Genomic DNA, 24,305 nt, shown 5'->3' with positions numbered 1-24,305 from the left:
CAGGTTGCTGGTATCAAGTAGCGTCAGAACACCCACTGCAGGGTGGGTGGGCTGTCACAGATGCAGGACTGGGGCCCAGGTATACAGCTGCTGCAACATCCAGGCATCGCAGGGTGAGCACGCAGGGTGGGCACACAGGGCGTGGCGCTGACTCGTGCATAAGCTCACCAGTGCCCTGCCCGCCTCACCTGTGTCTCCACCTGTGCTCTCTCCTACCTCGCCTGTACCTCACCGACCCTGCCTACCTTACCTATGCCCCACCACCTCACTTGGACTCTACTCACCTCACCTGGGCCCTGTTATTCCTCACAGAGCCCAACCCCCACCTCACCAACGACCAGTCATCCATTTCTGGCTCTCACAATGGCCCTCTCAGCCTCCAGGTAGGTGCCCTGCAAGTCTGCCCACACCTGAGCAGTGACAGACATCCCTGCAGGGTATCTTGTGGATGTTGGAGAGATGGGGGTCCCAAGGGACTGGATACCCCTCAGTCATCACTCCCTAAGTCCTTCAGCTCTCTCCCAAGGCCCTCAGGGCTCTGGTCCAAATAGACCTTCCTGTTGACTTTGTGAGTGCCCAGCACCCCACGATCCCGTAGCTAAGTCTGGCTCTACTTGCTACAGGGGCAAACAGTCCTATCTACCCCAATAGCATGCTCAGGGACACAGCAATTGTCCAGGCATGGCACCTTGTCTGAGGCCTCGCCATCTGATGCCGCTGCATCCTGGGGCACCCACAGGGGTGTGACTTGCACCCTGCAGGCCTGTATGGGGGTCCAGGCCCCGATTACTGGCTGTGCCCCGTTACCCTCATTTTCCATCCAACCACCAGCAGGCCCACTGTGCGGAGACCCTGCCCCAAGGCTATGTCCACCTGTTGGCTGCCAGTATTTATTTATTTATGCAGATAAGCACTGTCCGCCACCCGCCAGGGGAGGCAGGCACAAATCTTGAGGCCCCACACAATGCCTGTGTGGTCCCCCTGTAGTTTTGCAGCATGGTTATTTAGGAACATACCACTCGTCCCCTTGGGCAACTCCAAATGGAGTGTCAAACTACAAGGCAGCACAATGCTGTGCCCAGTCGCCGGGAGAGGAAAGGGAAGAGAGGTGGAGTCCAGGGGCCAGGTCTGGTTCAGCTCGCATGCATGTAGATGGTGTGGATGGTGGGCAATCACTGGGAGGGATGGCATGACTGCAGACATCCACCAGGTGTCCCTGGGCACCGCCCATGAGCTCCTTCTGTCTTCCAGCACAGGTGACTGCTCATGGCCCACTCAGACAGACTTCACTTGACAGTCACCCTACGCCCAACTCTGGGCCACATGACTGGGCCTGCAGGCAGAAGCCCAGCTCTTTGAGACATGCTGGATGACCTAAGCAGTTGGCTGCCCTTCTCTGGGCCTCATTTTTCTCCTCTCTGACATGGAGGAACCCTCCAGAGCCAAGTGCTGTGTGGCCTGTCGGCCCCTCAGAGGTCCAGGATCTCTTCATGCCCATGTGGAGCCTTGACATCACCTCTCAGAAGAGCATAGGCCCTGCTGTGGTGGCTGTACAGTTAGGAGACATGGCAGAGACTCAGCTCATGGGGCAGCTGGGGCCTGGGGCTGCGGGGCCCCCAGGCTGGCCTGGGATGAATGCCTATGGGCTGCTGAGCTGAGAGCCTCCAGCCACTGCTGCTGCAGCTCGGCAGACGGGGCGCTCAGGTACAAAGACTGCTGGGCCTGCTGCAGCTGCCACACGTGCCTGGCATCCAGTCTCTCTGCAGGGTCCAGCACACTCACCCTGCAGCCGGAGAGGGGGATGGCATGGAGCAGCTGCCCATCCTGCTGAAAAGTAGAGAAGCGTCAGCACCCTAGCCTCTGGAGTCCTGGCATCACTAAATACTACCTCCCACAAGTGGGTAGCAGAAGGGTGATTCTAGACAGTCGGGGAAACAGGCCCTAGGGTCACGTGAGCCACCCTCCAAGTGAAGCTGGTCCCAGGCAGCATGGCCCAGGCCTATATGGGCACAGGCCTGAGGCCACGGGCCTGAGGTTCTGGTTGCCGGAGCAGGGTGAACCCCCACCCCCAACGTGGCCCGGTGGACAGAGCACACACCTGGCTGCCTTCGTGGAGGTGCAGCACCAACTCCAGGGAGTCTGACTCAGAGATGGCAGCCCACGCCTTGCTCCATGCTGTGCCGCCATCTGACACCTGCAGGGGGCCGCAGAGCAGGCTGGGTGGGGGCTCCGCAGCGACTGGCTTCTGGGAACGCAGAGGACAAGTCAGGTGAGTCTCACTTGTAAGAGCTACTCTCCTGGGGAAGCATCAGGGCCAAGGCTCTGGGGGGAGAGAGGCAGGAGGGGAAGACAGACTGGACAAAGGCCTAGGCCTAACTGACTTTGCCCAGGGTCACTGCAAGGCCACTTGGGGTTGGGCTGGACCCTCTAGGGAGTGAGACCACAAGAAAGGTCAAAGACAGAAATAAAGGCAGTAGGAAACACTGGAACTGCAGGAATCCAGAATGTGGTGGCTTTTGTGATTTATCTGTACACACACACACATAGGTAAACACCCCTCACACATAACACCACACACATACCACACACATGCACACACACACACACACCCATACCACCCCCCAACACCCACACACACCTCACACACCACACACACACATTCATTCACATATACATCATACATCACACACGCCCTTCTCTCTCTTCTGATGTGTTTAGAGCAGTCATGGACACAACCCCTAGGTCATCAGAAAATCCCTCAGACACACCTGATAAAACTGGTTCCTGCTTGGACCTGGGACACGGGTCTCCCAGATACAGCATTTAAAATGCATGGATGAGAAGGCCAAGGGAGCTGTGCAAGGGACCCCTCTCTCCTCTGTCAAGATAATACTACACTCAGTTCTAATACACCGATGCACTTAACCTCTAAGACATACAGAGACTCTAACTGGGGCTCTAATCAGAGTCCTGACCCACCTGGATAACCTTCCCTAGAGCCTTTGGGAAGGGAAATGTTATAAACATTATAAATAGCTTCCCAGAATATCCCAATGTGCAGCTGGCCTTGAGAATCATGGACTATGTTATGTGGAGAGAATGCAAAAATGCACTTTTTTGGAAAGCCATATTCTCTTTTTTTCCAGCTTTCCTGTTACCTCATCAAATAGGGACAGTGCCCTTCAAGGAAGGCCTGGAGGGCAGCAACCATCTCCAGAGAAAAGGAGGTGAGAAGGAGGCAGGTGTCCTCACTGCCCCCACCGCCCTGATGGCTTGGTCAAGGTGGGAGCAACATCTCACTTCAGCAGGGCCTCCAGGCCTTCAATGAGGGTGACCGTGAGTGAAGATGAAATGTGTTCCCATCTGCTGTGGGCTGAACTGTCTGCCCTTAAATCCATATGTTGAAGCCCTAAGTGCCAGCCCCGCACCCCCCACCCCCCACCCCCCCAACCACACACACACACACAGTGAGACTGTGTTTGGAGATGAGGCCTCTAAGGAGGTAATTAAGTTAAAATGAGGTTATATGTATGGGCTCCAATCCAATATGATCAGTTTCCTCATAAGTAGAGATTAGGATATCCATAGAGAGAGCACCATGTGAAGACAAAGGGAGATTAAGTCCATCGGCAAACCAAGGAGAGAGACCTCAATTGAAACCAGCTTGCTGATCCCTTGATTTCAGAATTCCAGCCTTAAGGACTATGATGAAATAAGTTTCTGTTGTTTAAGCTGCCCAGCCTGTGGTATTTATTATTCAGCCTGAGCTGACTAAAGCACCATCTAACTCCAGGGTGCAAATGATTCCCAAGCTCTCAACCATGACTAGATCCTATGAAGCCCAACATGCACACAGGAGATATTTGGCATTCAGTTGCTAGCTGCCTGCAGTGGCCTACAGATCCAACTGAGCCTCATCAGTCCTGGTCCCAGGAAAGCCAACAGCTCTGGGAGCACCATCTATCAAGGCTTCTGGGGCCTTGTGTCTGGAAGGCTCACCAGACCCAGCCCACCTACCTCTGTGCTCTGCTTGGGCTCCAGGGGCTCCTCAAGGCTGAGGTTCAAGTGGGCCACTGGCTGGGTCAGGAAACACTCTTTGCAGACACGACTCTGCCTGCCGTTCTCAGCCTTGAATTCAGAGCACTTCCCACAGATGACCTGCAAGACAAGGGCACCTGTGACCCTACCACCCAGGGACAGAAGACTGTCCAGAAGGAGGCTGGAAGGGCCACAGTGACCAAGAGAGATGTGACATCATGTGGAGGGGAAGGGCTTGCCCATGAGCCAGGGGAATCAGGAGCCTTGTCCAGCAGGCAGAGACCCCGAGGCTGGACCCCTTTGGGCCTCCAGGCCCTGCCTTCTTGCTCGGAGGGTCCAGAATCCAGGGGGTCTGTGTGCATGGAAAGAAGATTGGGAGGAGGAATAAAGCACATGAAGGTCCCAACAGTTGGCCTCCTCCCATCTGGACTCACCGCCCCACACAGCTTGCAGTGGTGTTTCCTTTTGGTGATGGAGTTGAAGGTCTCACCACAGCTGCTGCAGCCCTGCTTCTCCTTGTCACGTCTGGTCTTAGAGGACCCTCTCCTGGGCTCAGACTGTTGGAGGCAAACCGCTGCAGTCAGCTTCCCAGCACGTGTGGAGTGGCAGCCGTGTGACACACAGGCAACGCACATGCGGGGCAAGAAAGCTGGACGTGCAGAAGGGAATTGAGCAGGAGCCACGTTGGCCATGGCCCCCTGTTCAGCCCCGCTCCCCAGAAGCTGCCCTGCTATCACACAGAGTGAAATTCCAAGGGGATCAGGAATTCTATGCTTAGAATGACCTGGCCCTCCACAAAGGTCAGTGACATAACCCTGCCGTGTCTGCAGGGATAACAACCGGAACCCACACCAGGGGAAATGGTGGCTGCTCTGCAGCAAAGTCCAGACGGCGAGGACCGGGTGTCTGCACCCAGCATCCGGCCAGGTGGCCCTTGCTTCCACACTCTTATCCTGCACTGGGCCCCAGAGCGTGGTGCCTGCAGTTGCCCACCCAACATGTGTGAGAGTGCTCTCCTGGGGTGGAGGAGTAGGGTCAGGGGGCTGGACTCCCCTGTCTGTCTCCTCTGATGCTGCCTGAATTTCCCACAAAGGAGGGCACTGATGAGTCTTTTCAGCAAGAGAAGAGAAACAACAGGAAGTCATGAAACATAATGTGGTGTGTGTTCAGAGAGGTTAAAAGACCTTTGAGACAAGTCACAAGAACACACTACAAAATTCTTTTACTTTTGTTTTGCTTTCTTTAACGTATAAACAAGCTGTTTTGTGTAAGGTTTCTCAAAAAGATTTATAAGAACCACATCAAAGTCCTTGGAGCCAAGAGGAATTGGGAGTGGCAGGCAGCAATGGGAGAGAGGTTTTCATTTTCTTCTACCACTGTACTTTTTTCTTAAAAGTATTCATTCCTTTTATGGTAAGCATACATTTACAAATTTTTAAAAAATCTGATGCAGTTTAAAATAAAGGAACAGGTGCATAAATCATGCATGGGAGGTAGATGTCAAGGCGACGTATCGGAAAATTAAAGGTGTTGAGTTCTATAGCTAAGGGAAACAAGCAAATAGCAAAATAACAGACAGTAGCATATGATGTTTATACCGAAAAGGGTACATGCATGAAAAAAAGACTGGAAGGAAGCACACCCTGATGATCCTATTGGCTGTTTGGGGTAGAGTTACTCTTATCTGACTCTCTTATCTGGATTGTCTCAATTGTTCACCAGAACGGCTTGTGAAAGGAGAAGAAAACCAAAAAACATACAGAAAGCAAATCAGTCACTCACTGACCAGCACCCCCAAACCCCCACCCCCCACCTCACACTCCCATCGAGGACTGTGTCCCCTCTGCGCTATGAACAGAAGTTTGAGAGCTGGTGTGGTCTGCTCTGGCCACCTACACCCTGGCCATAGTGACATCAACTGTGTCTAGGACCCCAGCCCCATCTGATGCAACGGCTTGGGAGGTGAGTGGGAGGCAGGCAGGAGTGAGGGTGGGAGTGGGCACTGCCCATGCACTGAGGCTGGGATGGGGGCTCAGAAGTGTTGTCTGATTAGGTTTCTCCATCTGATTAGCAATAGTGCAAGTTAGGGGATAACTCCCAGGCCCCTGCCCTGCCCCTCATCAGCCGTGAGACCCTGCATGAGTCACTTTTCCTCTCCAAGCCTGGTTCCTCATCTGTAAAGTGGAGTAAGGGACAAAGCACAAAGCTGAAGTTGCTCCAGACAGATGAGGCGGGGCTCGCTGCCCGTTATTTCTACTTCGGTGTGTCCAAAACTTCTATAATAAAAATCTGAACAAAATAAACTAGAAATATGTTTAATATAAACTCTGCAAACTTAAGGAGAAAGAGATGCACTGGTCAGGGGTGAGGAGACAGAAAGGAGGGGCTTGTGCTGAATTGTGTCCCCCAAAAGTCATAGTTTGCAGTTCTAACCCCCAGCACCTTGGAACGTGACTGTAATTGGAGAGAGGGCCTTGAAAGAGGTGATTAAAGTAAAATGAGGTCACTTGGGTGGGCCTTAATCCAACATAACTGGTGTCCTTATAAGAGGAGATTAGGACATGGACATGCTCAGAGGCAAGACTACGTGAAGACACAGGGAGAAGATGGCTATCTATATGCCAAAGAGAGATGCTGTAAACAAGAAAAGAACAAAGAGTGTTACTCATCATCCAGTTATATAAGGTTCAGGCACAACCTCTGCAGTCATGACAGTGTGGCCAGAATGAAAAAGCAAGAGGAGACATTCTGTGTGTTGGAGAAACAGGCCCCGAGATAGATGCACATCTCAGAAAGAATTTCAAAGACCTCAGATTCTTGTATCTTCCCATGTACAGAAAAACACCAAAAGTGTTCACTTGAGATATGTGTTCTTTATGATTAGCAGTCATCTTTTACTAAGATAGATGTCTGTCTACATGTATGTCCTAGCCAAAATAAATCCATTCATATCCTGGCTCCTCCCCTCCTCTCTTAGAATCAGTTTCTCAGAGCTGTCTGCTGGGCTACAGTCTTCAGTAAGACCGTGAATAAAACTTAAATTCAACTCTTAAGTTGTATGTTTTTCTTTAAGTCAACAGGCCTCCGGAGAAACCAGCCTTGCCAACACCTTGATCCTGGATTTGCAGCCTTCAGAACTGTGAGCGAATAAGTGTCTGTGGTGCTTTGTTAAGCAGCCTGAACACAGGCCTATGCTCCCCAGCTCTGCTGCCTCTGCTCATAGTCCCCACTGTGGGCCCCACCACTGTGAGGCCAGCTCCAGCCACCTGGTACTAGGAGCCGTGAGACAGCTGGTGCCTCTGAGGGTGACAGGAACACTTATTCCGCCCAAGACCGCCCCCCCCCGCCCCGCCACCTTCTCCTCCATCTCATGACCCCTGGCCCCATGGACACTGGGCTTAAGATGTCCCCCTCTGTTTATTCCATGCAGCTCAGGACCTCAGAGCTCTGTGGGTGGAGAACGGGCGGCACAGACCCAACAAGCAACGCTGATGCTCCCTACAGCCACACGTCTCACCCAAGGCCACCCTGCCATCCGACACGGGCCACCAGCCACACTGTAGCCCTGAGACACATGTGTCTGCCCCACTCAGGGTTCCTTCTTTGGAGACCATCTCCAGAACTGCTAGGGCTCAGACAAGAGGAGGAAAGGGAGGGGCCATCTACGGGTCTGCAGCAGCTGCAGCAGCCCCAGCCCTCCACCAACCTTCAAGGTGACCCTGTCATTCCCATTTTCCAGGTGAGGACACCAAGGGCACGTGGGATGGGCGTGGTCAGAGGTAGGGTGGCTGGATCCACTGGCTTGCCTTCAAGCCCTGACGTGTGCCACAGAACCTCATCTCTCCAGACCCTGAAAACAGCGCTGCACAATTGCAGAGAACACCAGGGGACCAAAGGGGCTTCTGGGGTATCCCTGAGGGCCAGGGGGTAGGCAGGGGGCTGGAGGGGCAGGGCTGGCCCACAAGATGGAGGAGAGGCTGTAGTGGGCCAGAGGTGTGTGGCCATGAGCTTGACCTGTGAAGGTCACCAGGACAGCAGGGACCCTGCTCTGGCCAAAGGGACAGAGGGCAGTTCCCAGAGCAGGGCATCTTGGGGCTGGGGCTCAGCAGAGCAACCCTCCTGGCTTCCTTTGTCAGGCAGCAGCTCAGTGCTCAGATAGAGTTCAGGCTAGGTACCAGCTCCCTGCATGCTGAGGACTATAAGCCACTGTGGCCCACCACTGATGCACTACCCCACCGAAAGCTGGTGACCAGGTGGCTGGGGTGAGCCCACCTGCGTTGCTGGGGACAGGTCTTGGCCAACCATACTTCCTGTTTGGATGAGGATACAGAATAGGCCAACAAAAGGGAGAGGCTTAGATTTTCTCTCTGGGTGTGGAGACATTGGAAAGGCTGGGCCAAGTCTAACCGGGGAGGTGTGGAACCGTGGCTTTCTCCACTAACAGCCAAGTGACTCCACCCGCAGTGCTCCAAACACACAAGCGTGGGCCTAGGAGGAGGTATGTGCCAAAGCCTGTTTCACGAAGCGTTTTCTCTTCAGCAGATTCACTTACAAAGCAGGGAAGCAGGAGGAAAATTCAGGTTAAGAAGTGGGTCCCAAACAGTGGTCCTGACAACCAGCCCCGGAAGACAGAGCCACACAGTTATCATCCGTCCTGAAGGGTGTGGACATTGGCCTACATCTTAGGCCCTGCCCAGCAAGGCCCAGCCCCTCTTCCTCTTGTGGGCAGCTCTGTCCCAGGGCCCTGGAGGGTGGGTTGTACTAAATTTGTGCATGCTGAGGAGATGGTGGCAGGGGTGGGGCCTTCCTCGGCATCGTGGAGGGGTCCATGTGTGGTCACGGTGGGTCAGGGACTCTGACATTTCTGTGCTTCTGAGAAGAGAGATGTAACTTTTACAGAACAGGGAAGTCTTTGGCTTCTGCAAGGCCCCCTTGCAAAACTTCCTGGTTTAGCTTCTCTTAGGAAAGATGGCTTGTGGAAATTGAGTGTCTGAGGACAACACCAGGAAATCAAACCAGCACACCAAGAGTGAAGTTACATTTCCTCTCCAAAAGCTTACATCTGGCATGTTGTAGCAAAGATCACTCTAGTGTCAGAATTAAAACCCACTTTTGGGTACTTTCCACAAATATCCACTGAGTACGTCTTGGACTCGCCTTATACAGCGGGAGCTTCACTGAGTTGCCCTGGGTCCACTAAAATCTGTGCTCACCAGAGACACAAATGAGAAGAACCATGGCCAGGCCACATGTGCCGGGGCCAGAGCTACGAGTCTGTTGCTAACAGATGTCTCTCTATTGTAGGGCCCTGGCCTGGCTTGGGGTGGGTAAAGGGACTGGGACAAGGAGGCCTGAACTTGAACTGTGATCTCAAGCATCTGCGAGTCAGAGACGCTGCAGAGCCCTGAGAAGACTGAGCCCCAGGTGGGAGAAAGAGGGGCGGCCTGCTCATCCACTGACTGAGTGTCGCTGTCACTGCCCCGCAGGCTGCAGCCTGGCCTGGACAGACCCCTGGGCTGGGCTGAGGCCCTGACCCTCAGGGGCTCTCAGTTACCTTTTCACCTATAAAAGGAGTTGGGCGACCAACTGGAGGGGCACCCAAGTGGCCAACAGGCATCTGACATAGTTTCTCTCTCTCTTCCTCCTATCCAGGAGAAGGTAGGGGTGGAGGGTGAGGAACTGCCCAAGGCCTCATGTCAGGACCCAGTCACAGGTTAAAACATTAAACGTGGCTTTCAGGTCCTTCCACCTAGAAGATTCTCCAGTGGGCACTGCCTGCCCTGTGTGCCAGCCACACCTCCTGCTTCTCTCTCCCTGCCTTGGCACTGGATCCTCCTCGGTGCCTCCTCCCTAACCATGCAGCCTGCAGCCATTCCACTTCTCCTTGCATCCCAGGGCTGAGGCCTGCTATGGACTCACCCAACAAAGAATGGGGGTTGCTCATGGCTCTTGATGCCTTGTAGCCCACCCCAGGCCGAGGGTCAGATAGCAGAGGGCCCTGCATGGGGTCCAGCTCAGCTCCCCTGTGGAGGCAGGGAGAGGCAGTGCTTTATGCAAAGGGCCAGCATGGAGGCTGTCAGAGACCCCTGGCCAAGGGACCCAGGGGCCAATTGGAAAACTGCAGAGGCCCCATCTGTCATTTCTCTCTGGTCAGTTACACAGAGGAAGCCTGAACGTGCGGATTCTTTTCATGACATTCCTAGACGTTCCCGAAAGGAGCACAGTAGCACAGTGCAAGCCTTACGTGTACAGTTTTGTGATTCATAAAGCTTATAATGGGCTGCTTCATGAGGGAAACACTTGTCAGTGATCCTGGGGTCAGCTGTGAAGGCCTCACAGATGAGGCATTCTGCACAGAGCGGGCAGCAGGTACACAGGCCCTGGGACATGGCTAAGTGAGGGGGACCAGGGCGTGGTCAGGGAGGGTGGGCTGGAAAGAAGGCAATGCGAGACAGGGTCACGATGTGGGAAGCCCCTCAGGGAGTTTGAAGGGCTGTGATAAGACCATCTCTCCCCTACTGACCACGCGGCTTTTAGATTTCCTGACTTTGAGTTCAAACAAATTAGCGCAGGCTGCTTCTGACCCCCCAGCATACTGTGTGGCAGAAGTATCACTCAAATAAGGGGGCTCCTTCCTCTCAATTGGTCCCTGAACCCCACCATGCTCTAGAAAAGCTGTATCTTTCCCTCAGAGCCCAAGAACTTCTCAAGGGTTTCCCAGTGCCTGCAATCCAAGACATGTCAGGTTAGGGGTCATGTGTGACCTCGCAAAGCCTCTGCTCTTGTAACAGAGCTGGGGGGACACTGGTGCATCTGTTCTGGGGCCTCAGCAGGGGTTCAGTGCTATCAATGCATGGATGTTGTGGGAGGAGGAGATTAGTTTTCTTACTAAAAATCTAAGTCAGGACAGGAACACTTACTCCCCATAACAAGCTAGGCAGCTGTCCCTCCCTCTGCTGCTGTCCCAGGAAAGTCCAGTCACACCACAAAGTCTGGAGTCGAAGGCTAGGTCTCCTCACCTGTCAAGCCCATTTCTGCTTCCTAAAATGAGTTGTCCTTCACAACCGCCAACCCAGAATGGCGGTAATGACCAGCAGGGTGGCACTTGTAGCCAGAAAAGAAGGAGCTCTAGAAGCTGGTGCTAAATTCAGGCAGACTTTGCTGTCCGACTGGGGTGCACCTGCCCCGAAGGGAATGGTCCTGATAAGGGTGTGAGAAAGAGAAGTGGGGGAGGGAAGGAGAGGCAGGCATGGAGGAGAGAAGGTGGGGACAGTACTGACCCACCCACAGGAGATGTTCCTTTCTAGGAGCAAATACCCTGTTGGGTGTCAGGCTGGGCCTCAGGCCCCCACTCGTTCTTTCGAGCCTGGAAAACTGAGGAACAGGGCCAGGTGGGGCTCGTGGTAAAGAATCTGCCTGGAGATGCTAGTTCAATCCCTGGGTTGGGAAGATCCCCTGGAGAAGGAAACGGCCCCCCCTCCAGTATTCTTGCCTGGAAAATCCTATGGACAGAGGAGCCTGGAGGGCTACAGTCCATAGTGTCACAAAGAGTTGGACATGACTGAGCGTGCACACACAAGGGCAAAGCAGGGGTGCCCAGGAGAATCCCCTCTCAGGATGCAGGGCACAGCACCTCCCTGGGAGTCTAGGGTTATAACTGTCATCAGACTTCATGACGATTAGGCCCCGTGGTTAATAACAACGCTCCCCTGTACTGCATACTCCCTGCATGCAAGGCAAGCACATTTGCCCTCCTACTTAATCTCCCAACCAACAGAGTGGGCGGGGCTCAGGCATAGTCCCATGGCCTGGCCCTCTCAGAGTGGGGACAGGACACAGGCCGTCCCTGGACACACCATCTTTGCCCACACTGACTGAGCATCCTGAGGGCCAGGCACCACCTTGATGCACATTGATCCAGGGCTATTCTATTCATGGTAAAGAGCACAAGTCTTCAGAAGATCTTAGCTGTGTAACCTCCACCCACCCCAAAAAATGGACATTTGGGTCCCAGCAGGCTTACTCCAGCCCTCTCCCGACAGGCCCCAGAGGCCATCACTGTAAGGACGCAGGTCTCATGGAGTAGGAGGAAGGCTTACCCCTAAGGACTCACCCTCAGGTCACCCTGATCTGACCCCAACTTCTACCTCCCACCCATGCCAACAGCTGAGGGGGTCACTCACCCCTGAAACTCCCCCTCCACTGTTGGCTGGCACTGCAGGCACCTCGGAGCTGGGGCTCATCATCTGGAAGGGACAGAGACAGCTGGCATGAGCAGAGGTTCCATGGCCACATGCTGACATCCAGTGTAATGTTGGAACACCACCATTTCTTCTGTCTGATCACAGGGTCAGGAGAAAGACGGTTGGGGCCTAGCATTTGCTATAATTCTGACAATCAGCCCCTCCCTGGCCTGGCTGAGGACTGAAGGCATCCCAGGAAAGTTATCATTTCCCAGCTGGGGGTGGGGGAAGGTGGGCAGGTATGAAGCTTCTCAAGGTCCGTTGGGCCTGGCTGGCTACATCACACCACGTGAGGTGGCCCTGGGTTCTAGCTCCTTCCTCTGGCATTCATGGAGAGCTCAGTGCCCTGCCTTCTATGGTCAGGCTCTGCCTCTGCATCGACTTTAATAGCAGGTATGGGGTGGGGCAGGGGGATTCTGTTTTCAGGTCACCTCTGTTCAAGCTAGGAGACAGAGCTTTTCCTGCCTGGAGATGACACAAAGTTTTCTTCCAAAATAGTCCAGAAAGCAGACAAAATGGAGATTTGATGCAAATATTAAGTGGATAACGAGGTGGCCTGTGGGCCACAGGGAGGACCAACCAGGCCTGGTGTCTGGGACACTGAGCTGTTGAGCCAGTCTGGGCTGGGCATCAGGGATGTCTCTGAGGCCTCTCACCATGAAGTCACGTTTGGTTGTGCCCACACAGAGAGTCCCTTGGACTGCAAGGAGATCCAATCAGTCTATTCTGAAGGAGATCAGCCCTGGGATTTCTTTGGAAGGACTGATGCTAAAGCTGAAACTCCAGTACTTTGGCCACCTCATGTGAAGAGTTGACTCATTGGAAAAGACTCTGATGCTGGGAGGGATTGGGGGCAGGAGGAGAAGGGGACGACAGAGGATGAGATGGCTGGATGGCATCACTGACTCGATGGACGTGAGTCTGAGTAAACTCCGGGAGTTGATGATGTACAGGGAGGCCTGGCGTGCTGCGATTCATGGGGTCGAAAGAGTCGGACACGACTGAGCGACTGAACTGAACTGAACACAGAGGGGATGGCCAGGGCCTAGGGCCACCTATCTGGCCGTGGGTGGGGATCCTGCTTCCCTGCTCTCCCCAGGCCTGGGGGCGACTCCCCATTGGGAGGAAGCCACCCCTGCTGATATGATCACAGCCCCTAGTGCACGTGAGAGGACAGCAGATCACGTAGCAGCTTCATCCAGCCCTGTCTTTCCCTCCCTCCATTCTGAGCGCTGACCACACCTGCAGGGAGCAGGGGTCCCCACATGGATGCTCAGTAAATGTGGGCACAAGGAGAGTGTGGGGACCAACTTCCCTCCCAGATACCAGTCCTTGCGGAAAGGGCCTAGGTCACCCAACAGGTACTGGCTCTCACAGGGGGTTCTGGAGTGAGGGGGGAATTCTCATCCTGGCTGAAGGAGCCACTGAAGGCCTTGAAAGTCTGGCTGTTCTGCTTGTGCTTCTCAATGGTGGCTTGAATGACCTGAAACAACCACAGAGAACAAGGGCCCTCAGAAAGCATTTCAGGAAGGTCAGGACAGGGTCCTATGGTCATTGCCTTTCCCCCTGACCAACAGCTTCACATTTCGGCAATAGCCCCCCCATAATGTGAGGAAACAAGGCTCAGGGATGTGACCAGTGACTGACAAGGTCCCCACTCCAGTTCCCATGGATCCCAATGCCACCCCACATGCAGTGCTCCAAGCCCAAAGCAGACACTCTCTGGGAACCTTTTATATGGATTTGAGGCCGTGTTTTCATTTCCTGCAACTGCATTACCATCTAGTATCTGTTTGAATTTCCTTTTTCTCCTCTCACTCAGATTTCTCTTCTATGAATTTTGTGAGCCACACTTCACTAATGGTTAGCATTTGGCCTGGTGGTGGTCTGCCCACCCTGCTCACTGCCTTGGTCTTCACACTGCCTTGGCCCTCCTGACCGATATCCCCGCCATGGCCAGCTCTGAGCTGAGCCTGTTCTGGCTGCCCCATGATGCTGCCTGGCCTGTCACTGGAAGTGCAGACTCCATCCTGGAAGTCAAACTGCTCTTTCCACACAATGCATCGCTCCTGACAGCCATGGAGAGAAAGGTGACAAGGACCCGCCTTCAAACTTCCAGCCAGTAGGGATTCTCCCCAGGGTGAAGGCACCTCCCTGCATTCCCACTTCCAGGCCTTTACATTTATTTGTTTACTGAAGAGGAGCCCCAAATAAGAGAATGGATTCAAACTTTGGATTCTGAAGGTACTTAGAAGCTTGGTCAATCCACCACTTCAAGGTGGATAGATGGATGGGCAACACCTGAAGGGCCACAGGGCCATCCCATCTCTTGCTCCAGAATGAAATGACTATGCTGCTCAAGACTTTGGTCATTTGGTGACTTTAAAACTTTAGGAGCTTTACCTGAATCCATTCTTTCTTCTCCTCTTCCGTCCTATAAAAGCCAAAACAGTATTTTATTAATTTTGTCTTGAAAGTGAAAGTGAAGTCACTCAATCTTGTCGAACTCTTTGCAACCCCATAGGCTGTAGCCTACCAGGCTCCTCCATCCATGGGATTTTCCAGGCAAGAATACTGGAGTGGGTTGCCATTTCCTTCTCCAGGGGAGCTTCCTGATCCAGGGATCGAACCCGGGTCTCCCACATTGTAGGCAGACGCTTTACCAGCTGAGCCACCAGGGAAGCCCTAATTTTGTCTTAGATACCTAATTTTGTCTTAGATACTATAAACCATTGACTCCTCTCAGCTCTGTAGCAAACGCCTGAGCTGCTCACTGCCTGGAAGTACAATTCAAGGCTTGGAAGAGTGGCCCCACAGGCTGTGGGACAATGAGGCCAGTATCACCAAGTGCAGCCGGGTTGAGTGTGACCAAGTGGAGTTAGATATGGCCATGTGGGTTCAGGACGGTTCAGGTGTGCCCAGACGAAGTCAGGTGTGACTGTATGTGGTTAAGCTTGGTATGCAGAGCCCTCTGCAGTGGATGTAAATCAACACCTCCCTGGGCCACAGTGGGTCATAGATGGGCTCTCCCACGTACTGCTGCAAGTCAGAGAGAGCCTGGCACCACCTTACAAGGTAGTGTGATAATAGCCACCAAAATTTAAAGTGGACGTGCTACTCTTTGGCCAGCAATTCCTCTTCAAGAATCTGTCAGATGTACATAACAACACGTCTGTATAAAGCTTGGTTCATGGACACTGCTTGCAGCACCATTTGCAACAACAAGACCCCGGAGGAGCCTAGATGCCCATCAGTGGGAACCAGCCAATGACCATAGTGGAAAATTATCCTACTTTAGAAAATGATGATCATATATGGGATGATTTCTAATAAATTAAGTGAAAAAAGCAAGATGAAGAACAAACTAGACAGAAAATGGTCATCTGTGATTAAAAAAAATAGATACATGTATGTATGGGGACAAAAATTCCAGAAGGATGCTTCAGAGATGGTTAAAAATGTCTGCTGGGGGTGGGAAACAGGAAGTGGGTAGAGGCCTAATTTTCACTGACTTCCCCTTAGTACTGTTAACATTTTAAACCACAAATAAGCCAGTTAAATGAATAAATAAAAAATACATCAAAAGGTTATCCAGTTTAGAAAAGGAAGCCATCTGCTAAAATTTCAGGTCAAACACACTCACACAGCAGCAGACACTGAGGCAGCTGACCCTACCGAGTTTGTAGCTCCAGGGATCTTTTCTTTCCAGTTATGATGAATGTGTGGGCTGCCCCTGACTTGACGATATCCTGCACCTAAAGGCACACAGCCAAGGACAAAATGAAAACAGTGTGTCACTCAGCAGGGCCTGGACTCTGGACTCACACCGTCACTCAGACTTGGAGGGTTTTCCCTGAGAAGGGGGCAGAGGGGGCCCAGAGGGTCTGCAGGGAAGGTGTCCAGCTTAGGGTCATGGTTGCTGCGGGCAACTGTATGAGTCAGTCCATGGGGGGAGGGTGGACCACTGACCTGCCCACACAAGGCTAAGACCACTCATCCACTGTTCTTAGAACTGTGCCAGCCAAATGTGTCTGTTCTTGGAGTTTCCCAGGAAGTCAGTGCCAGTGCCTTTCCCCACAAGGTACCCCCCAGACACTCCTGACACACAGGATGAAAATCTGAGAAGAGCCAGGAGGATCCCCACTTCTCTGCAGGAGTTTCTGAGGCCCCATGGGCTGGTGCCTTGGATCCAGGGGCATCTGCAACAAGGAGCCATCCTTCATCCCCTACACTCCTCATTCCCTCAGCTGGATGTGGCCCACAGGCAGGCCACTATCAGAAGGGATTTTTTTTTTTTTTTGGTATCACTAGCAAATCTTTACTTTTCAGAATAACTAAGTACTTTGATTTAGCCAGCATTTTTGGAGTGCCTGTTAATTCAAAGTACTCCCCCACAGGAGAAGGGGCACTGATTCCAGCTCCAGTAGCCGCACAGCATAAGACATCGATGGACTCAAGGAAGAGGGACGGCAAGAACAACAAGCCGTCTGGATTTGGGGTACAGATGTCAGCAGAACCTCATCCGGGTTCCAGATTGGTGCCGGAGTGGAGGGAGCATAGGACCAAGGACCAAAGAACAAGGATGCCCAAAGAGCAAAGTGCCCAAGCATGGGCACCCCATCTGTATTCACCTCAAGCTTCCCTTAGAGTCTGTAAAGGGAACCCTGAGTGCTGGGTACAGGAGACAGCTTGGTCCTGCCATGGCCCTTCAGCCTGCCAACATGAAGCCTACACATGCTGGAAGGTAGGCCAAGCTGAGGGGCAGGGATCCTGCCCACTCAGTCCAGGATGCCAGGACTCAGAGATGTTCCTGCACGCCTGGATCAGGACATAAGCAAGGCTCAGAGAAGCAGGCACATGACCAGTCGCACAGCAGTGAGTGCCCTGTGTCCCTCCACCTGCTCTGTGCTTTCCCAGGGGAACAGATTGCGTGGGAGGGGCTCACCCACCTGGAGGCCGGAAATGTCCATCTTCTCCCGGACACTGAACTTCTGGCCCATAAGCCGCAGTTTGGGCACACAGTAAAGGATCATGCTGTTGAACTGCGATAGGGACGGGCAGGCACGCGATGAGGGGTGTCTGACCCCAGAGAGGAGCACCCTAGGGAGGAGGTGGGGCGTGGCCCTGGCGGTGGTGGACAGGGCTAGGTGGGGCTGGGCTGAATGTGGGCGTGGCGAGGGCATGCTAGGGGGTGGGCTGAGGGTGTGGCTTAGCCGCTGGGCGTGGCTTTGCCGCTGGTTGGGTCTGGGCTGGGTGAGGGTGTGGCTGAGTGACCCGGTGGGCCAGGACTCTGCGTCTGGGCTGGGTGAGGCCCGGCAGGGTTGTGGCTCTGCAGCTGGGTTGGGCAGGAGTGGGCAGGGCTGGTGTGATTGGATGGGGGCTCACCAGGAAGAGGTGGCGGTCCTGGGTGGTGCCATTCTTGGCCGACAGCTTCTGGATGTGGCCCTCCTTGATCAGCTCGTTCGCAGGGTTGACGATGTCCTCCTCCCCACCCAGTCTCTCGTACACCTCCAAAAGCTTGTGCATTTTCTCCTAAGAGAGACACGGGGCTCAGGCAGCTCCACAACCACAGGGACTGGAGGCCTGCCAGGGCTGGGGACCCAGAGATGAATGGAACCCTGCCCTCCAAGTGTGGACCAGAACCAAGATGGGACCATGAGCCTGTGTACAACCAGATGTGAGGGGAAACATGGGTGACACTCAAGTTGGGCACTGAAGAACAGAAGTTCACCTCGCATGTTAATAATAACTATTCAATTGTAACAGCAGCTAGCACCATGTGCCCTGCCCTGTTCTACACACAGTATACTTAATACACATAGTGTATTTAACCTAATTCTAGCACAGGTTCTATGAGGCAGATCCCATGATTATCCTCAACCTATAGACAGAGAAAGACTTCCCTGGTGGTTCAGACGGTAAAGCGTCTATCTACAATGCGGGAGACCCGGGTTTGAGTCCTGGGTTGGGAAGATCCCCTGGAGAAGGAAATGGCAATCCACTTCAGTATTATTGCCTGGAAAATCCCATGGACAGAGAAGTCTGGTAGGCTACAGTCTGTGGGGTCACAAAGAGTCGGACACGACTGAGCAACTACACACTTCATAGATAGAGAAACTGAGACACAGAGAAATTAAGTAACTTGCTGGAGGTGCTTCAGCTAGAGAACCGGGACTGGCTCTCTTGGCCTCCACACTGCATGCCAGTGCCTTCTATGGGGAGGCAGTGAAGGCCTTGGGTCAGAGGAGATACGCTGGGCCCCTCTTGTGTTTTAGCCTTACCGGTTTCCTGCTCCACCCTCAGATGGCCCAGGGCCATGATAAGACCAGACCTCTGCCGAGCCTCAGGTCATCTCCCTCCGGCCTCAAGACTGGTTGTGGTCATATGGTCAACCAGCTCCCCTGGGGTATGAGGGGAGAGGATAGGCAATTCATTGTTACAGCTCTGGGCTGAGAGGCACCTAAGCCAGGAATGAAGGAATGAACACAGCAAAAGGCAGAGCTGAGCCTAAGGAACCTTAACCCAGCAACAAAAAGAGTAGATCCACTATGCTACAGCAGCCACTGCCCTTGGATCTGACCAGTCTAAATCTGCATGCCCTGGAAACAGGCTGGTTTAGTTGGCCCTTCTGTCTCTGGTATGGAAACAAGTGGTAGATATGGGCGTGGGAGCAGAAAGGGGACCCCAGCATAGAGATTAAGGAGGAGCAGACAAGGCAGGGCCAAAGGGCCTGTGTGTCCTGGAGGCTAGGCATGCAGACAGCAAGTTGGAGAGCTTGTGTGTGTACCTGGGAGGCGATGGCAGGTCAGGAGGGCTCTGAACAGGGAGTGACAAAATAAGCAACCCATAGAAGGCTCTGAGCAGAGAAAGGTGGATCAGAGTCTGGGGAGACTGGAGGTGGGGAGGCTGCAGCGGTGGTCCAAGATGAGGAGATTACAGATAGATAGGTGGAAGCATGAAGAGGCTCCTGTGAGCACACATTGATAAACCGTCCCCTGCACCTGATAAGAGCCCCCAGACTGTCACAGAGGCCTCACCAGACTTGGAGTGAGAACTGCCACATGGTGAATATGGTATAGTGTGATGGGAGTCCATCCCATGCCCCTCCAAGATGTAGGCCCACAGCAGCTCCTCCAAAGGTCCATGGCCTCTATGTGACCTCATGACCATGGAGTTCCATGAAGCAGCTCTTTCTCCTCCATTAGATTTAGTATTAAGGACAAAAAGATGGGAAATTAGATTAAAAAGGATCTAGAGTGAAATGTTGCCTGTTTTGGTTGCTGTGGGTACCCCCAAAGCACACCCAATCCTGGGGAAAGTCAGGTAGGAGGACATAGGACATGGATCACACATAACAAGAGCTTCCCCAAAACAGGCTGCCCATCTCTCATTTCTCACTGTTGAGAGATGTGGGGGTCAAAGAAATATTTCCCTTTCTTTCTCCTCTCAAAAAACAGCAGTGCCCATGTGAAAGTAAATAGGTCCCAGGACTGAGGGAACCAGGGCTGGATAGAGACTGTGGCAGCCTGGAGAGCCGGCTCACTGAGAAGATAACCTCATCTCATCCTAGGTTGAAGTGTGGCCCTGGTGTTTTCAGGGTTTTCCAGTAAAGCCAAGAATTTGGATTCTCCTGTGAAATGCTCTGATCTAAAATTCTGGGTAAGGAATTAGAAATTCTTACACTATGTCCAGGCAGTGTGCAGGATAAACAAGGGCTGTGATGAAACAATGCCAGCTGGGTCAAAAGGTGTTGGTATGAGCTAGGACGCCTCCCCATCTGCAGACCCCATTGCTCAGAGGTGTTAGATCAACAAGAGGACACCTTCAGGCTGTATCTGGAGATGGGGCCTTTGGTAGATGATTAAGTTTAGATGAGGTCATGGTCATGGGGTGGGAGAGGGGATCATGATGAGATTACAGCCCTAATAAGAGAGACATCAGAGAACTTGCTCTTTCTTTTTGCCAAGTAAGGACAGCGAGAAGGTGGCTGTCTACAAGCCAGGAATCAAATCCATCAGCACCTTGATCTTGGACTTCGAGCCTCCAGATGGTTAGAGTAAATGTCTGCTGTTTAAGATGTCTAGTCTACAATACTTTGTTATAGCAGCCCCAGCTGACAGAGCTTGAATGAATGAATGAACAATCAAATGAGCGATGCTGACACTGAGAGCTAACACTGAACTGTACCAGGTCTTGTTTTGAGCACTTTATGTAGAGTGATTTGATCCCCATGATCCCCAAGGAGACAAGTTTTGTCAGTGATCTCATTTTACAGATGGGGAAACTGAGGCACAGGGTACTGTATAACTTACTAGCAATCATCAAGCTAGTAAGGGGCAGGCCTGTATAGAACTCAGCAGAGCCTCTGTCTTCCTGGGGGCAGGTGGGTAAGTGTGCATACTGATGATGCTTGGCCCACCCTGTGCTTGCCCTGCCCTAAACTGCTGGTTCCTCAGGCATCTTCTGGGAATGCCCACACTCACCATTTTCCGAATGGCAGCATTGGAGTGGTTGGCAGCTGTGGAGATGAGCTCCAAGGACCCTGCAGAAAGACAACAGAATCTAGCTACAGGGCACCTGATGGTGCCCCAGGTCTTTCCCCCATGAGGCTGAGTGCCAGGCTCTGCCCTGTGCCTGTCCTTTCCCATGGCTGTACCAGGTGCTCATTAGAACTGGCCCAGGGTGGGGCAGTGCAAGCTGGCAGACGTGTCCCATTTGCTGGGGGTCTGCCAAGGCTGGCGTCCCATTCCCCTGTGCAGATCCTGCCCCATGCTGCCCATCAGCTGCTGCCCGTGCACCAGGTACAGCCTTGCCAGCCCCACAAGGTCCCCCATGAGCCCTAAGCTCTGCCAGCACTTAGCAGTTCCCTCCACAGGAACATCATCCTCTCCTCACACTGCAGTGGGGCAGGGGAGGTTTTCCCTTGCACTCACTCAGTCGCTTCCTGCTTAGGGGTCAGTTGGAACTCTTTCCTTCTGTCTCTGTCTCTGTCTCTGTCTCTCTATCTCTGCCTCTTTGTCTCTATCTTTCTGTCTGTTTATCTCTCTCGATGTGGGTTTTCAGCAGGAGCCCCAACTCCCACCACCCAGGCCAGCTCACTCTCTGCATCCTTCCAGTCTGGGGCATCCTCTGGGAGCCTCTTCAGATAGTCCTTGAGCAGCAGCTCATAGCGGGGGACCCTCTGCACGGGTTCCAGCATGTGGTGCTGCAGGGTCAGGTTTCCGCACAGCTCCTGCTTCTGTGGGGTAGACAGAGGAGGTGTGGGGCACCCATGGGCAGGCATGCGGCTCCCAGGCACACTCCACACTTTCAGCTTCTGCAGCCCCCAGAAGGCTGCCTGGAGAACCCACAATTGACTGACTGCAGGCCACATCTTACACAGAGGAAACTGAGGCTTGGAGAGATTGAACAATGGAGTGAGGAGCTGCACCCCAGGCAGGCCTGCTCTAGACCCAGTGCTGGCACTTTTATATACATCTTCGTTGGAGACTGTTCTGTGCGGACAGCTGGGAGGGCCCAGCTGCAAGTGAGCAGGTGAGGGTGTAGGGGTGGCAGGTAAAAGGGGAGAAAGAAGCACTCAGAATCAGAGATATCCTCTCTGGGGAGAGATGGGGATGCTGAGAGATGCAGGCAGATCCAGGACTCTATACTAAGAAATCATGAGTGATGTGATTACAGTGGGATCTGAGGACAACCCAGAAAGTTATCAAGGGGCCACCCCAAATCTGAACCTGTCCTTCAAAGCCTTGGCACAGAGGGCTCAGTGCCCATTAACTCTCCAGGGTACAGTGAGGAATGTAGGTGCACGTATGCATGTGTGAACATGTGTGTGTACACATGTGCACATGTGTTACATATGTACATATATGCATGTGGGTGCAGGTGGCTCATACTTAAAATATTTTTAAAAGAATTACTTTATTTAAATTGGTGAATGTGGCCAATTAAAACCCTCAAATTTTGTATGGAAAACAAAATCTTAAATAAAGTTAAAAAATAAAACATCAATGGGGAAAAATAATTTGCAACACATTTGAGAGTTAACAGCTGACATTCTTAACATGTAAAATCTGCATGAATTAGTAAGAAAAAGACCAACAGGGCAGTAGACAACAGTAACCAGAGTTGTAAACAGTCTGTTTGCAGAAAAAGAGAAAAAAAAAATTGATGCAACATTTTCCTAAGTGTTTGCACCAGCCACAGAAGGATGCTCTGGAGGGAGACTGGCATTTGGATCCTGGTCCTATTGAATAATAGTTTGTGATGACACGATCGCACAAACTTTTTGAGCCACAGTTTCCTCTTCCATGAAATGAAAATGATGATTTGTCTCTTGGAGTTATTTTAAAGATCAAAGCATTAATAGAGCGTCTGGACACATCCCACAATTTTACTGATTTCCTCCATGTTGAAACACAAACCCATCACTGTGCCCATGAAGCAGAGGTGGGGCCACCTACCTGGATGCTTTGGACAGTGTCTTTAAATACAGGTGAGCGCTGGGTCCAGGTGCTCACCAGCTCCATAGCCCGGTCAAAGTTCTTGACATATTCACCATACATCTTGAGGAACGGGGCCAACTTCTGCAGGATGTCTCCAAGTCGAGGGTTCACATCCCTTCACCAGGAAATGAGATCATCACACACATAGTTCCAGTGAAGGGCCAGGGTGGGACAGGGACTTCACAGGGAGCCATGGGACAATGGCCTGACTCCCAAGTCTGTGTGATGGTGGGCAAACTGGTCACCCTCTCTAAGCCTTATTTTCCTCTCCTGTATCACATGGGATGGAAAATAGTGTATTGCCTAGAGGATCATGTGAAGTACTTCAACAGTGCAGTCACAGAACCATTGCTCAAAACCAGGAGCTGTTAGTAATAATGGAACCACCTGATGAGCCACAGTTATCGAACAGAACCAAGAAAACCCCATTATACTTCTATATGAGCAACAATTAGGAACAATAGGATGATCTAATTCTGGCAATATCATGGGAAAGCAGCACTGTGTAATAATGAGTGGTTTGGACAGGGATTTAGAAATAAATTTAAAGGAACCAAAAATATATGAATATATTAGACTTTAGAACTGTGGGGGATTTATCCTAAAGAAATAATCCAAAAGAAGAAAAAAAGGCACAGGCAAAAAGTCATCCTCTGCAGCATTACTAGGAATGGGCTTTCAAAGGCAGAGGGGAAGCCCCTGGACTCCTGCACCATTATTACACAAGGAGTGTCTGTGTACTGACAGTCTTTTCAGGGCCTTGAGGGGCAAAGTCATTTCTAGCAGCTGTGCGCTGCATTAGCCAGAAAGGCAATCCAGCCCTGAGCTTTAACCTCATGGCCTTGCACACAGTATAACCTGCTCTGCAAGTGGAGCGTGTCCTTCTAAATATTTACAAATTGACCTGGATGCTTGCTGAGCCTTGCAGGTGCAGGGACACCCCCCAATCAAGCCCCTGGCCCCTGGCCTCTGTGTTCTCTCTGGCCTGGCTCTAGCTTAGAGAGTGGACTCTTGGGGACACCACAGGCCTTGCAGCTGAGCTGTCCCTCTCCTACAAATAAATGGAAGCAGCAGAGGGACAGAGGGACAGCCCTCTGGGGACACTCACGAGAGAGAAAAACATCTCAGTTTTTAAAGCAGAGGTGCAGTATATACTAGGAAGGAAAATAAACCCATAAGCATGGTATATTCACTGGTGTTTGCAGACGTCAAACCTCATTTAAATTCTGCAAAGCTCTGGTTTGGTGGTTTTAGTTGTTAAGTCATGTCTGACTCTTGCGACCCCATGGACTGTAGCCCACCAGGCTTCTCTGTCCATGGGATTTCCCAGATAAGAATACTGGAGTGTTTTGCCAGTTCCTTCTCCAGGGGCTCTTTCTGAACTATCAGTCAAATCCACATCTCATGCACTGCAGTCTCCTGAATTGCAGGCAGATTTTTCACTGACTGAGCCACCAGGGAAGCCCAAACAATTCTATTTACAGTAGCACCTGCTCAAGGTGCTCGGTCACATCTGACTCTT

The 24,305-nt window shown here is 52.3% G+C and overlaps 1 protein-coding gene across 6 annotated transcripts in view; it reads right to left on the bottom strand.

Annotated features, from left to right (window-relative positions):
• Positions 1–876: 876 nt before the first annotated feature.
• Positions 877–24,305, bottom strand: part of FGD3 (FYVE, RhoGEF and PH domain containing 3) — a 64,271-nt gene continuing 40,842 nt past the window's right edge. For 4 of the 6 annotated variants that reach the window (XM_059889036.1, XM_059889038.1, XM_005210429.5 and 1 more), the window contains 13 exons: positions 22,742–22,898; positions 21,381–21,519; positions 20,765–20,823; positions 17,667–17,813; positions 17,231–17,323; positions 15,957–16,036; positions 14,685–14,715; positions 13,657–13,764; positions 12,222–12,284; positions 4,473–4,595; positions 4,018–4,158; positions 2,099–2,245; positions 877–1,827 (listed from right to left, as the gene is read on the bottom strand). In XM_059889036.1, coding sequence (XP_059745019.1) covers positions 1,582–1,827; positions 2,099–2,245; positions 4,018–4,158; positions 4,473–4,595; positions 12,222–12,284; positions 13,657–13,764; positions 14,685–14,715; positions 15,957–16,036; positions 17,231–17,323; positions 17,667–17,813; positions 20,765–20,823; positions 21,381–21,519; positions 22,742–22,898 — 1,534 coding nt within the window. In that variant the 3' untranslated portion in view covers positions 877–1,581. 6 annotated transcript variants of the gene reach the window in all.

This window comes from Bos taurus, chromosome 8, assembly GCF_002263795.3.
Source record: "Bos taurus isolate L1 Dominette 01449 registration number 42190680 breed Hereford chromosome 8, ARS-UCD2.0, whole genome shotgun sequence".
Taxonomy (NCBI): domain Eukaryota; kingdom Metazoa; phylum Chordata; class Mammalia; order Artiodactyla; family Bovidae; genus Bos; species Bos taurus.
Note: the sequence above shows the minus strand (reverse complement) of the source record. Positions and strands in the feature narration are given on the sequence as shown.